At 41.0% G+C, this 18180-nt stretch overlaps 1 protein-coding gene across 2 annotated transcripts in view; it reads right to left on the minus strand.

The window, feature by feature from the left end:
* Positions 1-18180, minus strand: part of INTS7 (integrator complex subunit 7) — a 92047-nt gene that overhangs the window by 1252 nt on the left and 72615 nt on the right. For both annotated transcript variants that reach the window (XM_047704091.1, XM_047704092.1), the window contains 6 exons: positions 15870-16064; positions 15246-15349; positions 14131-14199; positions 7789-7921; positions 4532-4630; positions 2797-2982 (listed from right to left, as the gene is read on the minus strand). In XM_047704091.1, coding sequence (XP_047560047.1) covers positions 2797-2982; positions 4532-4630; positions 7789-7921; positions 14131-14199; positions 15246-15349; positions 15870-16064 — 786 coding nt within the window. The remainder of the gene's footprint in view (positions 1-2796; positions 2983-4531; positions 4631-7788; positions 7922-14130; positions 14200-15245; positions 15350-15869; positions 16065-18180) is intronic.

Raw genomic sequence — 18180 nt, forward strand, 5'->3', positions numbered from 1 at the left:
CCTTCTTCCCTGTGAGGGAGCTCCAGACGTGCCACCTCATAATGTGCTGCACTGGCACATGATTTCAAGATAAAGGCACTGGAGAAACAGCAGATGGAGGAATGGCTCTGACCTCCCCATTTTTACCTCAAACAGGCCATAAAATCTCCCATGAGAAAGGTGCCCTTCTCTGTACCAGGAAGAAGAGAACATCCTCATCACCAGAAACTGGCAGTCAACGCTGAAATACACCCCACAAATAAATTCCAATGACCCCCACCTCCCCCAGGTGTCCCCCAACCTCCACCCCTGCTCTTCCCTCCCTCCCTCTTTGCTCCCAGTCACTTCCCTGGCTCACTGCCCCTCAAGCCCTTCGTCTTCTGTCTTCACAAATTTACCCTTTCTTTGTCTAAAACTCACATAAGCTTTCTGCTCTGGTCACTTCTTTGGGTTTCCATTGTCTTGTGAAGACTCCCATGTCCGTGTACCTTCGAAGAAATGTGTATGCCTTTCTTATGTTAATCTGCCTCAATGTCAGTTTAGTCTTAGGCCCGGCTGGAGACCCTAAGACAGCGGAAGAGAAAATTTTCCTCTCCTACAGTTGCTTACTCCGCCCCAACTCCAAGCCCAGCTTCCTTTACTCCGTGAAGACAGATTCTGAGGAAACAGGGTGCAATCACCTGTTTCACGGAGTTTAAAATCCAAGCCACTGAAGAAGAACCTAACACTAGTTAAATACAAGTTAGAGTTCTTCCTCTTACCTAGGCTGATCTTACATTGCTTCAGTAATGCAATCTTTCCTACCTCCTTTCACAAATTTTTAGAACTTGTACAGTGCTTACCTAATAATCAGTATCTTATTCAGACTGGAAGCACAGTGTATCATAAAACACAAGTTCATGGGCCTGTTCACTTACTTAGCTAGACATCCATGTCTCTGGCCTTCAAGGAACAGAGTAGCACTTGCTGGTACACCCTGACCTATACCAAGGTGAAGCATGCCAAGAGAGATACTGATTCTGGAATGCATATAAAGGTAACCTGAATGACTATTTGGCCGGATTTTTCTAGGTTTATGTGTGTGTTTTTGTTGCACAATCAATGACATAAACATGCCCTAAAGCTCTGTGATTAAATGAGCATATCATGAGGTCAGGACTCCAGAGAGACATTCACCTATACCGTTGATGAGATGAAGTCACTGACCAATTCGAGATCTTAGAATTCTTTATGGGCCCTGTTTTGTTTGCACAACTTCTGTAGGGTTTTTATGTCCCTAAAGAATATGCCTACCAGCCAGCAACTTCCTTAAAAGGACCAGAAATAGGACTAAGCAACCCGATCACTGAATAGATGATGATTTCAGGTGGAAAACTCACTGCAAATAACATGACGAACCTTGTACCGTATGATTTATTCTACCGGCTTCCTGACTTTATGCAATGCCTCGAGAGGTAAGTTAATAAGCAGAAGACTGGCTTGAATGGTTTTTTTCTTAACAGTCGAAATCACTGTATACAAGAAACAAAGAGAATCACTGTTCTTTCAGCCCTAAATGAGGAGACAGCTGCAGACAGGGGTAGGTTAATTATGTAAATTCTCACCACGACCTTCCATGACAATAGGATTGCCCAAACATAACACTTGTACTCTACACACAGGATGTGACTTTTGTCATCATTCATCACATCTTTGCTACATGGGGCTACATAGGGCACCACAGTCTGTGTTACAGGAGTCGAAGAGGGCAAGAGAATGAAGCCTGAGCTTTGCTGGCAAAGAAGGGAGTGAAAGTTACCAAAGAAAAAACCATACCTTCTCGTGGCTTTTTAGCCTAAAACCACCAAAACCACCAAAGAGAATAAAATGTTCTCTTTTTATATCTTTACTAATATTCCCTTCCTTATTATGGAGCTCAGTTCAAGTATGCCCACCATAAACCTGGACATAACCAATCTGGGCATTTGAACAACTCTGTTCATACAACTGTGTACTAGTTCCCTTGCTCTATTTTCTGCGAATAAACCACCAGAAAGAGATGTCTAAAGGAAGGAGCGTTCTGCATTTGGAATACTGGTATGCCAGAGTATTTAGCACCTTGGCCTTGGCTAACAAAGCAAGCATGACTTTTGGTTACCTACATCACGCTCTGTCAAAGCAGCAAATTCCTAGGGTTGTATAACCCTTAAGGAAAGATTTTACTATCTGACCGTTGTCTGTCAATGTTGTGTACCTCTTTTCTTTAGAGAATGCTAATATCCACTTAAAATAGAGACAAATAATTAGATGTGTATTTTGGGGGAAAGGGAGTTAGGGAGGCACTGATTCCCCACTCTTGATGTTTCCCTGCCATGTGGAGGAACTTCTCATTAGATGAACAACACTGGTCTCCGGGGGGAGGTGAAACCTTCTCTTTCCCTTCTCTGGACATCAGGATGCTCCTCCCTGCCATTGATTTTACAGGGGCAGGCTCTTATGTGCAGGGGCTGAAGCTGGGTGGGAAAATTCAATTCGGAGGTGTAAGGCGAGGAGGTCCTGGTTGCCAGGCCCCTGAGCTAGGTTTCCCCATCGCTGAACAGTAAGGCTCATAGTTTGATCTCTGTCTGCCTGGATGTTCTCTATCAACTGGTTCAAGCAGAGAAAAGAGAGGTATTATTTATCAGCCCCTCAAACCCCAATATGTGCTTTTAACTTATGTCCACGTCTCTCCCCTTGGGAGGTTTCACTGCAATCTGCTTAACCATGGAAACGACTGGAAAACTTCCATGAATGAGCTGCTAAAATCCACCTCGCAACTGTGCCTCTTTTCTAAATTACCTTGTAGTCTTGTCCGGATTTACTCTGTAGCGTGGAAGAAACATTCAGACAGACGGACTGAATTTTGCGGAACAGTCCTGGTTTAGATCCGTGTTGAACCACTCCCTCTACCTTTAGCGCCAGCTGCTGGTTATTCTGGACAGCGATGGGCTCTGCAGGATTGCGGGGTGACGGTGACAGAGCCAGCTGGAAGACCAACATGAAGATCAAGGCTCACAAGCAAAAACAAGCTTTCTTCCAGCAAATGTTTGTGCTGATTTTTGTCTACAGGTTACAGCGTTACACAGCTAAGGCCCTGACCACTGGGACAACCAAACAAACGCGCTTTTCAGGTCAAGGGTTCTTTCTCCCTAATGTCTCTGCTAAATACCACTGTGTCTTCTACCCCAAACCCCAGTTCCGTGTGAGGGTAACAGAAAACAGTGAAGGCCCTAGTCTTCCCCGTTTCTGCAGGGGGGCATTTCTTTGACAATGAACCAATTCCAGCAGGGAAATGCGCTATGTAAATTTTCATATCTAGCTGCTGTCTCTTTGGTCTCACGTAATGTTAAAAAGGCTAAATTCAAGGGCAAGTGAATTTAAAATTCAAGAATTACATGTATGATCAAGTCACGGATAAAAGTCAAGTTGCACAAATGAACCAAATGACATTTTAACTTCTCATTAGTTTTTATTTAAGAACGGATTAAAAATCCCAAATACCTTTAAATTACAGAAAGCCCAAACTCTGCTGAATGAAAAGATGGAAGAGGTGGGTCTTTCTGACGATGTTGAACACCGCGTCAGTCAACCCCACGCACATCCTACCCGAAGACCTCTTATCTAAGAGAATCAATTTTCCTTATTACCCAGATCATTCTGAAATGGAATACTCTGTTATTTACAACCAGAAGCATTTAAACGGATATGCAAAAGTGCACTGAAGACATTTACTGACAGAGGGATAATCCAGGAAATCTCCTGGAGGCTAGTTTTCCATCTCTTCCAACAATTCCATTCTCTGAATCAAAATGAAATTTTGAATTTGGAGTGGCTCAAATATTTTCAAATACTAGCCCTTCTCATTGGCCAGCTCCTCAAAACGTGATACTCACAGACAAAAGCGCTCTGGAGGTAGGACTGGTAATGTTTTGCCAGACTGAATTATTCTAAATAGGGTCTGAAAAGCCCAATCAGACATGAACTCAGCTCAAGGTCCTTGTAGAGGACTATGAGGAAAACCTATCGGGATGCCTGGGTGGTTCAGTCTGTTAAGTCTCTACTTTCAGCTCAGGTCATGATCTCAAGGTCCTGAGATCGAGCCCTGGGCTCTCTGCTCAGCAGGAGCCTGCTCCCCCCTCCCTCTCTCTCCCTACTTATGATCTCTGTCTGTCAAGTAAATAAAAATAAATAAATAAATAATTTTTTAAAAATCTTAAAAAAAAAAAAGAAAGAAACCCTCTCAAATTATTCTTGGAGACAAGGGACAGAGCTGCAGGTAGCCAAACGCCTGTCTACCCCGCCCACCAGGCACTGACGCTACCGCTACCGTAAGGAAGGAAAGGTCTTACTTAACTCCCAAATCCCATTACCTTCACCAAACCACTTGATAAAGGTATAAAAAATTTAAAACAAAAGGGTGTCCGTTTTATCAAAACCAAAGGTAAGATCCTGAAGCAGAGCTATAGCCCATGTATTCCAGGAAGGTAACTGGGTTTTTTAATCTATATTAACCTCTGTATTTTGGTAGTGTTACCTTGATGCTGGTAGACTGCAGTTTCTGGAAAAAATATCTCTGAAACGAAAGAGGAACTTTCAGCAAGGAAATGATGGCATCGCAGAGGCATGCTGTATGCTGGGAGGGGAAAAAGAAACTAAGTCAAATGAAAATAAATTTCCAAATTTCATCAACAAATGATACTTTCAGGAAGAAGTTTAAAAAGTACAAATGGTCTTTTGAAGAACATTGCAAAGGTGCATACCCATCAGGAAACAGCAGAACACCCAAATGTTTGCCAAATCATTCGTGTCAAGGAGTACAACTGCAGATTTTTACTTTACTTTTAAGTATATTTAATAAAAAGTGAAAGGTAGGAGAAAATCTTGCAGGCCAAATAATGCACAAATTGTGCATTTCTGTAGCATTAGAGCTATTAGGTATAGTACTATATAATTAGTTTAGATACTACAATATAGGGTCACTTTCTTATGGTAAAGTAGGATCAAGAACAGATGATAAGGAAGCCAGCTCAGTACACTGATGTCTGAGGCCTAACACCAAACCTTGGTTTTGGTTTTGGGGAGCCTTGCTGCCTTGTTCTTCCCTCCCATATCCAGAGGGTGGCTTCCCTGTCCTTGTGGCCAGGGGGTCCCCGGAGAATGAGCGATGGTGGAAACTTATTGGAATTCTGAGTAAGAACGACTATACAGTTCAACTCCACAGAACTCTGAAATTTCTGTAAGAGGATCTTACTTCAAAAATCCATTTCACAAACTTAACTGAGTTTTGAAACTCCCGGAAAAGCTGCAGAAGAGAATCACCACAATGAATCCTTTGAGGCTTAGTAAAGGGAGTCATACAACTAGCGTTTAAGAGTTCTAAGATATTATACATTTATTTATTTAAAACCACTTTATTGAGGTGTGGCTGACATACAAAAGCCTGTACCTATTTACTGTATCCAACTTGATGAGTGGAGATGAGTATCACCCGTGACACCGTCAAAGATACTACAGAGGTCACCCAGGCCAATCCTCAATTTTGCTGATGACACAGGTCACCCAGACGGCAAGGGGACAAGCTGGAACTAGAACCTAGGTTGTTTCTTAGTTCAATGACTTTGTTCTATTTCACCAACAATTCACCAGCTCAGCAGACAAAACACTACAGAGCCGTCAGAACATGTGTAACTCTGGGGCACCCAGAACTATTCCAGTTGGTCTACCCTCCCCTCCTCAGTCTACTTCCCCATCAGTGGCCCCAAAGCACCTCAGGGTGAAAACCACTCTACTCTGCGGCCTGCCTTCCAAGCTCCTGATGCCAAGCAGGGTGCCCCTGAGTTGCCTCTGTTGTAAACAATTTTGAACAGTTGGGCATTAAGGCTGCGCACGGGCAGATCCCACCCTTACTGGTTTCAGGGTGCTGAACACTTTGTGTCCAACAGGCCCATGATACAAATGGCAGATCTCTTACTTGAGAAAACCACAACATAGATTCCAACACGTTGTGTCTCTTTCTTCAGGTTTAACTGCCAACGCAACATTATTCATCCTCCCGCAACAAGGGATCCGGGAAGCATTTGCAGGGACATCCTGCTAGGGGTGGAAGTCTGATGCCAAGCGTACTAGAGGAGAGACACCTCTTTCAAGGATGGACCAAAGCGGACCACAAGTGACCTCAGGCTATTCCCTGGCAAAAAGGCACCATTCTCCCTTTCAAAAGAATGGATGCAGATTTTACAATTACAGGGACAGTGTGGATGGCCTCTGGCCGTCAGCACCTGGGGCACACCTCCAGGTCAGCAGCAGATGACCAAACAGGAAGCGTCTGGAGACACAAAGTCCCATGTTATGGTTAGTAAACCAGCAGGAGGACTAGCAGAGCACCAGCACTCTCTTCTTTGTTGAATCCGGCACTTTCCAGCCTTTGTATTTTTTGATATTTAATCAATGTCTTGCACAGATGTGTATATCTCCTTCAAAGATTATCTTTACTCTGACCCTTAGCAACCAAATCTCAATGTCAAACTACCCTGTTGATTCAGTTCAGCAAGTATGTACTGACGATCGTATGCGGAAAGCGTATGTCCAGGAAAGTCCCCGTCCTGAAATCTGATCTAACTCTTCTCCAACACACCTTGTCAATTTCTTCTTACACACTTGATAAAAGGTGAGAGGACAGAGTGAGAAGAGTGGGAGCCAGGAGCTGCAGGGGATATCAGCATCTAGCAGGGTGGGACAACTCCCCAGGGTGTGAGTTCAGAGACCTGGTCTTACGGACTGAATGTCTGTATTCTCCCCACTCTTATTTTGAAGTCCTAGCTCCCACTGTGTTGGTAACTAGAGGTGGGGCCCCATGATGGGATTAGTGTCCTTATTATAAGAAAAAAGGGACCAAAGTTCCCTTTGTCTCCCTGGTCTGAGGGCACAGTGAGAAGGGGGAGCGTGTGGAAGAGTGCAGAGGGTCCTCACCAGGACCAAACTGGCTGCCACCTTGCTTCTGGACTTTCCAGCCCCCACAACTAGGAGAAAGAAGTGTCTGATGTTCAAGCCACCCAGTCTAGAGGGATTTTCGTATAGGAGCCCGAGCTGACTTAAGACACTGGGAGGAGAAAATCTGGGTGAGTGCGTGTCAGTCTGTCCTGTGGTGGAAAGGACTGAAAGAAACGACTGAAGAAAGAACAAGAGCTCAACACACCGCAAGGCCGCAGGATTCAGCAGGCCAAAGGGGAAGCAGTGCACCAAAGGACATCGGTGGCATCCCCTGGCAGAAGTGATTCATTGCCAGGTAGACAATGAGCCCCGTTCTTTGTTTCCATGGGCCTGTGGTTCTCAACCCCGGTGGCAGGACAGCATCACCTGGGAGTCTTGAAACATACTAACGTCTGGCCCTCAACAGCAGAGATTCAGAGTTAACTGATCTAGAGTGGGGCCTGGGTCCTGACGTATTTTTTAAAAAGCTTCCAAAGTGATTCTAGTGTGTAGCCAGGGTCGACAACTATTGCAATTTCAGCTCAACTGTTAAAAAGGAGGGGAAGAAGTCTTCTTTGTGTTCTGCGGGAGGAGATTTGACCCATTACTCTAAGTGTGCAGCAGCCGCAGAGGTGCCAAGCACTGCCATGGACGGCGATGCTGCGAGGCAGGTATGAGAGCAGCCCTGTTTGTTACAAAACCGGCATGGAAAAAAACCAGCAGACAGGTGAACTGACTGAAGTCACGGGGTTAGGAAGTGCCCGAGTTGGATAAAAACCCACGTCTGTGTCCTAAAAACTCAATGAAACAAAGGCCACTTGCCATGTAAGAAACAGGGGTGCATTTCCGATCGAGTGAGTCCACTTCCTCCAAGACGCGATTGTACACAGACATCATTCTCCGCTCATATTCGCTGTCTGCATGCGCAGCTCCAGCAGACCCAGATTCCTGGAAACTGAGGTCACATCAGTAGCAATTAATCAACCAAAACAGTCACCATCTTAATGTCTAAACATGTCGGACACTTTCTACATATTCTCATTTATTTGGTAAAATAACGACGTAGGCACCGCTGTTCCCATTTTACAGATGAGCCAACTGAGGCTTGGAGGCATTAAGTGACTTGCTTTCAGTCACGTAACTAGTAAGTATCAAGCCTGGAATTCACACCCAGACCTGACTTCAAATTATGTAAGGCTGATCACTTTGGTTGTTAGGTAGTAGAAAAATACTTCACCCTTGCCTCTGCCATGAGGTGAAGGAGACCCAAGACATTTGAAAAGGTAACAAGCAGCATAAAGCCCACGGGCTAAGTGCCCTGTAACCAGTGAAGATATATAAATAAAAGATCAGAATGTGGGGCTAGTGGGGAATGCCATGGAAGAGATGGATCCTGAACAAACCACTGAGCAAGCAGGACGGATAAGATGTGGAGAGAAGTGTGGTGGGCGCTCAGGGCTGCGGAAATGGCATGAATCCAGAGCACAGACAGGGAAGGTGCGGGAATGTTCAGGAGAGAGCGAGCACATAGAACATGCTGGGAAAGTTTGACCTAGATTTCCTCCTTCTTCCTCTACTGCCTCACACCCCAAAAAGTATTTCTGAAAGTATTTCTAAGTGAGAAAAGAAAGCAAAGCTTTTGTATTCTTTTTTTTTTTTTTTTTAAAGATTTTATTTATTTGTCAGGGACAGAGGGAGAGCGAGCGAGAGAGCACAGGCAGACAGAGAGGCAGGCAGAGGCAGAGGGAGAAGCAGGCTCCCTGCCGAGCAAGGAGCCCGATGTGGGACTCGATCCCAGGACCCTGGGATCATGACCTGAGCCGAAGGCAGCCGCTTAACCAACTGAGCCACCCAGGCGTCCCAAAGCTTTTGTATTCTAACTAAACTTCCATGGGAGTACTTGCAAAGGCAGTATAGGTACTTCAGCCACACCGGGCATCAGACTGTTCTTATTCTTCTCTTATTACCCTTTCAACACCTACTGTGTGTGTTCAAAGGCACCACGAAGGCACTTCCCTTAGGTACCTTATACAGGTTATTACCTACAACTGTCACAAGCACTCCAGGGGACAGGCATCCTTGGTTACCTGTAGTCCAAGCACATGTGGCTCAGGGAGATGAAATTCTAGGCATATATTTCTACAGCTAGAGTGAATGCAAAGGATTCATCATGTTCATAACTGCCTGGCTCCAAAGCTTTGCTCCCGGCTCTGTACTGTACCTCAAGCTCCAATAAGACAAGACCTGAACCTCATTTATATGACTCTAAGAAAAACTCTACATACAAAGCATAAAGAAATTTAAATCTTTTATATCTGCTACTAAGAGAGCCTAAATTCAGAATACACTGCCCTACCTATAAAAATTCATTTACTTAAAAAATACACTTCGTTGAGATATGTTATAAAAGCACAGGAACACACCTATCCGAAATACCCACTTCTAGTCAATTCCCACTTCTGACCCAAGGCAACCATAGGTGTGTTTTCTATCACGATAAGTAGGATGTTTCCTGTCATTTCATATAAAGAGTCCCAAAGCATGCACTATTTGGTGTCTGGTTTCCTTCACAGCATGTTTTTGACAGTCATTCATGTGTTTTGCATGTATCAATAGGTCGTTCATCTTTTTTGCTGAGTAGTTTTCCATCATATGGATGTAATGGATGTATGAGTTTATCCATTCACCTGCTGAGAGGCATCTGGATCTTTACAGTTTGTTATTACAAATTAAGTTGCAATGAAATTTTACATATGAAATTTTACATTACATTTCTATGTGGAAATATGTACTAGTCATATGATAACTGCCTACAGTTTCCCAACGTGGCTGAGCTGAATCATTTTGTATTCCCCAAACGGTAGGAAGTCAAGCTCCTCCACACCCTAATACTGGATATTGAAGGTCTTTTTAATTTTAGCCATTTTATTGGGTGTTCGTAGGTATCTCATTGTGATTTTAATTTGCATTTCTCTGATGCCTAATGATGTTAAGCATTGTTTGCTTATCGGACATTAGCATATCTCCTTTTTTGAAACATCTGTACAAATCTGTCAATTTGTAAAAACTGCATTATCTTGAGTTGTGTGTTCTTAATATCCTGAATACGAGTCCTCTGATAGAATATATTTGATAATATTTTCTCCCCATCTGTGACCTGTCTTTTCATTTTCTTAATGGCATCTTCCGAACAGCAGAAATTTAAAAATTTAAGTTCAATTTAGCAAATTTTTATCTTCTGGTAACTGCTATTTGTATCCCAAGAAATCTCTACTGACCTCCAGGTCATGAAGACTTTCTCCAATGTGGTCTTCCAGAAAGTTTACAGTTTTATCTTTTATATTTTGGTCTATGATATATTCAGAATTAATTTTTCTGTATGGTGTGAGGCAAGGTCAAGACTCCCCTCCCCCCCATATAGATAAACTAGCTATCCTAGCGTTACTCACTGAAAAAAATTATCCTTTCCCTATTGAATTATCTTGGTATCATGGTCAAAAATCAAATGTTTACATATGTGAGTGGTCTCTCCATATTTTGGGCTTTCTATTCTACAATCAAGCCAATACTGCATTGTCTTAATCACTATAGCTTTATAGTAAAACTTGAAATGTTTGTTAAGTCCTCCACTTCAGCTTTTCTCCTTTATTCTACAATATGGTGAGTTACCCTGTTTGATCTTCTATTGTTAACCTGGTATTCCTAGGATAAAACCTACTTGGTTTCGATGTACTATCTTGTGTATATTCCTGGATTCAATTTCTACATGCTTTCTTAAAGATCTTTATACCTGTGTTCATGAAGAGCTATTGTTGTTCCCTCATTATGGCTTTTAATAGCTACAGGATTTGGATTGGTACTCTTACTTGACTTCTGATATTGGTAATTCATGTTCCTTTACTGCTCAGACTAGCTAGTATTATCAGTTTTATTGATCTTTTCGAAGAACCAGATTTGAATTTCACTGGTTTTTTCGCTATTTATTTCTCACGCACTGATTACTGTTTATATTTTTGTTATTTCTTTCATTCAAATTATTTTGAGCTTAATTTGCTTTCTTTTTCTAGCTTCAGATAAGGCAGAAATTTAGATCACTGATTTTAAACTTTCTTTTTCTGTTATAAAACAAAACAAAACAAAACAAAACATCTAAAGCTATCAATTTCCCTCTAAGCTCTGCTTTAGCTGCATCCCACAAGTTCTGATAGGTGGTTTTCTCATTTTCATTCAGTTTAACATATTTTCTAATTTCCCTTCTGATTTCTTGACCAACTGGGTTATTCAGAAGTCTTATTTAATTCTAAATATGTGGGGATTTTCTAGAGATCATTTTTGTTAGTCCATTCTAATTTGTCAGATAACATATTCTATATGATTTCAATGCTTTAAAATTTGAGATTTGCTTTCTATCCTAGCATATGGTTTATCTCATTAAATGTTCTAAATGCACTTGAACACATGTGCTGCTGTTGGTAAAAACATGTCAATTAGATCAAAATAATTGGTGGTGTTGTTAAAGTCTTCCATATCTTAAGAAATTTTCTGACAAGTTGTTCTATCAATTGCTCAGAGGGAAATGTTGGGAACTTTGTAATCATGGATTTATTTTTCTTTCAGTTCTGCTTTGCTTTTTTTCTTCTTCAGTTTTTGCTTCATATATTTGGAAGATCTGTTACTTTGTACATAAATATTTAGAATTATGTCTCCTTGACCCTTCTGGTGTTTCTTCTGAATGCTCTCAGTGTTTAATAAGGTCTCTCCATTTGGCTAGTCGGAACTCGAACATTTCTCAGACATGTGTGGGCTCTGGGAACTTATAGTATGTGTGAGCTTACATGTACGAGCTCTGCTCAGCTTACAGCTTCCTGGTAATTATTCTTTCCCTTGTAGTTTTTTGCCTGGCCTTGGAGAGTTGCACCTTATGTATGTGTACCTTAGCATTCAGCCGAAGTTTCATAGCCTGTGAAATTTCTGGAAGTCTTTCCTGGGGAAGCGTCTTCCTCTCTCCTGTATTCTGTCCTGCAAAATCTGGCTTCTTCTGGTTCCCTGAACCCTGATCCCTATCTCTTCAACTAAGAAAGACCGCCAGGATCTGCTTTGGTTACTCCTCCCTGAGAGGCAGTCTAAAAAGTGCCTCCAGGGAGAGGAACAGGAAGACTCCTGTAGGGTTTATCTTACTTCCCTCCTGTGAGGGATTACATTCCTGAGTTTCCTATTGCCCAACATCTGAAAAGAGTTAATGTATATGTTTTATCCAGGTTTTAGCTGTTTGCAATAAAGGTCCTGTCTTAGTTACTGTGTCACTGTTGCAAATTGTTCCCTTACCTTTTAGGCAGTAATGCAAAGATTAAGCACAAAGGAATCATAGAATCATACAGAGCAAATAAAAAGCTACAGTAGAAAAATGCAATGGACAACATTCTCAAAATATTTCTTTTTGATAATTCTAAAAAGTTGGGATGAGGCAATCATATTCATAATTATAAACATTTGCCCTGTCCTAATCCGTATTTATTGTTACTGGCTTAGGCACTATGTTAGGTGCCAGAGATAAGAAAATAAGGTCTCTTCCCCTCAAAAAGCTCCTAGGCTATGAAAAAGATGGACAGATTAGTGAAATACTAACGTTATGCCTCACTCTTGAGGTTTCTTAGCTGCTAGTCTTTATTTGGAAAGTACAGAATATAACATCAAGAACAGAAGTTTTAGAAGGAATCCACCACACTCTGCGGTTGCATACTATTGAAGATGAAACCCAAAGAACACTCCTTCAAGGTGCATGCTTTCCTCTCCAGTTTTCCCCTGCTATGAAGAGCAGAGGCTAAGGGAATAGGTTTGGAGGATGAGAGGGGAAGGAGAGGAGTGAAAAAAAGTGGCAGGAAGGACAGAGAGTGAGAGAGTAGCAAGTGTAAGCTGGCTCGGTAACTCCCTTCACCCCATTCCTGCTGACTATGCACCCATCCGGTAAAAAGTCAGTCAAGAAAAACACTTATTTATACTTATTAAGCCAATCAATAGTACAATGGTATCTGGGTGCTAAGAAGTAAATTGAGTATGCTACAGTAGAAATGGTGTGATCCTCGGAGCATCAATTAACTGGCAAGGATTCTATAAAGTACATTGAGGTTTAAGAACATTTTGAAACTTAAAAGGAAGGGTTTTTTTTTTGTTTGTTTGTTTGTTTTTAAACAAGCACTGCAAGTCTGGAGAGAAAATGAGCACTGATGAAAACAGGATAAAAGGAAAAATAAGCAAATATTATATTAAAATGGATTGGTTGAATGGGGACAAAGATAGCCAAGTGGCCTAGTCTGAGAGTAGGCAGAACTTTAAAACAGAAGCAAGGATCTTCCTATTGTCCTGAAAAGAAATTTTAAGTCAATGCTTTAGGGTAGAGAAATCTCTGGTTTGTTGATTATATTCTCTTTGAGAAAGCTGATCTTGGAACCACAGGCCTTACTAAATTGGAAATTATAGACAGCTGAAAATGCACATTCCAAAATAGAACTGTAATGGGAAAAAAAAGGATCATTCTTTAATAAAATATTTTGAATAATTAGTTAATGGGAGAGGAGAGAAGAATATTAATAAAGCAAAACAGGGATATCTTTTTAATAAGTCAAAGAATAAAAAATTCAAGCTTAATTATTAACCCAATTTTTCACACCAAAATTTAGTTATAGTATACAAGAAGAAAAGATTCAAATTCAAAGAATTTCTTCCCAGTTATTTTTTCCAAGTCAATGTTTTAAAAATAAGAGGCAGTGGGGCACCTGGGTGGCTCAGTCAGTTAAGTGTCCTACTCTTGATTTCAGCTCAGGTCTGGATCTCGGGGTCCTGAGATTTAGCCCCGCCTCAGGGTCCACACTTGGTGGGGGAGTCTGTTTGAGACCCTTTCTCCCTTCTCTCTAAAATAAATAAATAAATCTCCCCCCCCCCCCAAAAAAAAAAGGGCAGAGGTAAATAAGCCGTGGAATCAGAAAAAACAAGTTTTGTCACTTAGGTGTGTGACCTCAGGCAAACACTAACAAAGTCCCTCTTCTCTGTTCTTCCATAATACCTCTCCCAAAACACATATAACACCTCTTCCAAATCACGTGTTGTGATGACTAGGTAAGGTAACACTGGAAAACATACTTTAATGTAAACTATTATTAGAAATACCTTGCTGATTCTGGGTCCAAAATCAGGGCTTCTATTGCATGAGATATCAGTAAACAGCTCTGCTGCTGTCTGGGTTAGTGTTAAGGTTATACAAGAAAACAGAGAAATCCACGTAGACTTTATATTACCGGAATATCAAGTCAAAATGAGGACTATATTTTTAGTTATGGAAACCATATATTATGAAATCAAGTAGTTTGAGACTTCATTATTTCTTTTTCCTTTTTAAGGGATATATGTTGTTTATAATAGTGATTCTTAAATTCTGCTCCAGGAAGAGTACTTCAGAGGCTGCCTAATGTGGGAAGGGGGAACCGAGCAGCAGGCTCCATGATTCAATCACAGAAACTGTCTCCTCTGCTCCGATGGAGGAGGTTCCGTGATAAAAGTTAAAAGCAACAACAATAAAAATAGTCTGTAATTACTCCAGAGATTCTGAAGCTGGGGGCTCCAGGGATCTGGTAACCCTCCTGGGACAATGTAAATGTGGCGGGGTGTGTGCAGAAATGCATTTTGTAGAGGAAAGAGTCCATAGCATTCACTAGGTTTTTACTTAGAGAACTAAAGTGCCAAGCACTACTGATGGATAGTTTCCACAACTTAAAAACAATGTATCTCTTCTCTCCTTTCAAAAAGGATTTGAGGCTGCTAATAAAATATGAAGAGCTCAAAGAGGAGGACTTAAGAAACCAGAGTGATGACAGCAACTAGAGATCACTAATGGAAGGTGACAGGAACCAGGGTATTCACCATGAAGAAGACAGAGGTAACAAAAGAGAGAATGGTTTTCTGGGGGGAAAATGTGTTGCCTTCTCCAGTGTAGCTCAAGCGAGCACAAAGTATGCAACACTGGTGGGACCTGGATTTGGGAGGCTCGTCCTAGTGGTGGAGAAAGACCACCACTGAGTCACCCACTTTTTAAAAAAAGTCCAGTTGAAATTAAAAAGTAAAATTATACCACTCATACTAGATTTCAAAAGAGAAGTTATTAATTATAATAAATTTATAGGCTTATCTGAACATACATATTTTCAGTTAAGCATATCTAGAGCATTTACTCTACGTTTAAAAGAATACTTCCAGAGAACGAGAAACACGGAAGCAGCTTAGGATACAGTTCCACATTCCTCAACGTTGCCGAATCAGCATCAAAAGACGCCTGATAGAGATCCCCATATCGAGAAGCAAGGTTTCGGAATTCTTCCATGGACTGTTTCATCTAAAAAGAGGGAAAAGATCAATTACAAGGAACATGCTATCATTATTATATAATGATATACCACAGAAACCAAACATAAAAAAAAAAAAAACTATCCTCAAACAATCAAATCCAAAAAGTAGTTCAATGCTTTCCATTTCCATTCCATTCATGCTTATAAACTTTGTTAAATAAAATTAACAAAGATGGGAAATGAAATTCTAAAGGTTCACAAAATTACAGTAATAATACACATGACACACAGAAACAAAAAGCCCTGCTTTTTTAGCTTCAATTAAAACACTAAAACAATGAAAACAGTTATCAATATGTAGAATCCAGTGAGACATCATCAGTCATTTTGTCATTCTAATAAAACACCAAGCCTATTTTTGGCAGTACAGATGAGTTAAGCATCTGATGGTTAATGTCCATTAGTCAAGCAGCTGATTTTGAAATTTTAGGATTTTTCATCTCACGACTAACCTCAAAAACCTCTAAGTGTAAATAAAAACTGCCCGAAAATAAAGTGAAGACACACCTGATTGGAGATGCGACCGCACCTCTGAAGGTCATTCCCTAAGGTCATGGCAATTGTTGTGGCAATTGCCGGTGGGGGGCTTGTCTTGAGGCTATTACAAGTACAGATAAGTTGAGAGAAGGCTTGTAGAAGGTCAATCCTGAGTTTTACAAATTCACACTGAAAACTTAAAGGATTCAGTGGTGTACTGGCAGCCTGGGGGAAAAAAAAGATCTATATGAGACAAAAGTAAATAGAACAGCCAGGTGGTACCATACAAAGTATTCATCACCGTCTGCGAAAAAGAGCAGTAGTTCTAAACACGGATGGATAAACACCTACGTTATAAGAGAGACAACGAAGTATTAGAAAGAAAAACTTACTAGCATCAGCTGTGAAAGACTGTATGTCTCATCCACATTCAGGTTCCTTACGCCCTACACTCACGAAGACCCCACAGCATCTGGGTTGGCTAGAATATCACCAGTAAGGTATCATTTGACGGACACTTCAAGGACATCATCAGTCTTCCAAAACCCCCTGCATCACCAGCTTCCTACCTTTCTAACCTGAAATTCTCATCACTGGAATCACTGACAGGATTTTTCAAAGCTGGAAGGGGGGAGGAAAGAAAGATAAGGACTGGAGAAATACAGTGGTTGACAGTCACGTGTTGCCTCATGGCTGTAGTTTTCCATTGTGAGCCCAGAGTAATTTTAAAAAGAATTTCTGAGCAGACACACACACGGAGAGGCTACCAAGGAAGAACAGCTTATAACGCACAAATAAGTTTCAGCGAGGAGGAGAGGCGCCAGCGCTGAGTCTGGGATAGCAAAGAGCAGCATCAGCTAGGCCGACGGGGCAAGGAATGTAAGTCAAGCTGCTGTGGGCAGAGAGCTAGGACCACCTTTATCTACTCAGCAACTACTCCGGCAGAGATCCTAGCATGGTGCTTTCAACAAAAGGCGTACCAAAAATCTGCTGAACTAACATAAATGGAAATAGTGAAAACAATTTCTTCTCCCGTAGGACGAGCTTAAAACATGCTGATGCCCTTTGCGCCTCAGATACTACTTAACACTATTCTTTTAGCAGGAGAGCAAGGCCATTTGACTTTGGGTTCCCAGAAGTTGGTTACGGTATTACCATTTGGCCAAGTACCACATATTGACCTTATGGTAAGTTGTGTTATTTGGTAGCACTCATATTTTACACTGTGAAATAATTAGCCACTCCCTATATCCTTTATAAGAACATACACCTGCTCTAGTATCCTTCTCAAATTACAAAGCCCCCGATGATATATATATACATATATATATGTATATATATATATATATATACATATATATATATGTATATATATATATATATATATATATATGCTACATATAAATAGAGTTGTATGAGCTAGAGGTAATAATTGTACTTGAAATATTGAATTCTGTGATTTTCACACTTTCAGGATGCCTGTTCTAATCATGAAACAGCACAGACCAGGAGATTAAAGAGAACATTTTAATTGCTTTTAATTGCTTTTAATTCCTTGGAGATTTAATTGCTCTTCTAAGAAGGTGGACTGCCCCTCTTCTGCCCTGTAAGCTGCTACCCGCTATTTTCACTTTACTGCTTTTCAGTGACTTTACAACAGTCAGGGATACAAGGAGGTGTATACAGGACTGTTCTATAAATACAATACAGACCATCTGACCAGACAAAAACCCCGGCCGTCTTGTCCTAACACACACTACAAAACTGAGAGAGAAGCAAGATGTAGTTATAATGAGGGAGATTTACTGCAACTCTGGATTTATTTTTGAGTATCTTATTGATGACGTAAGAGGGAAACTCTGAAAGTGACTGTGCATCTTGCTTGTGTTATGCTGAAGGAAAGCAAGGCTAGGTAGAGTACACATGTTCAAAAGAACATGGAGGAGATAGATTTGTCCTATCAAAGACTTTAAAATGTAATACCATCTGTAGAAGAAAATGTCTAAGAAATAAAGTTTAGATTATGGCTGTTATGAATAATGCCAATGAGAAATAAAAAGGCTATTATTTACTTTTCTTTGTATTGAAGCTAAAGCGTAAACACAGGTTGGGAATCTAAGGTTAGCAGGTAAAACAAAACCTGTATGTGATCAGTATCACCCTTGAAACTTTCTCAGGGAGGAATTATTTTCAATGAATTCAACACAGGCAGGTGAAGGAGCAACAAACTCAGAGCTCTCCCTAATGCTTGTTCTGGGTTATCAGCTAATTGAGAAGAAATATCCCTACTATTTGGATTGCTATTTTGCTTCCCCATTATTTAAATAACTATTTTCCCTTT

This window comes from Lutra lutra, chromosome 15 (genome assembly GCF_902655055.1).
Source record: "Lutra lutra chromosome 15, mLutLut1.2, whole genome shotgun sequence".
Classification (NCBI taxonomy): domain Eukaryota; kingdom Metazoa; phylum Chordata; class Mammalia; order Carnivora; family Mustelidae; genus Lutra; species Lutra lutra.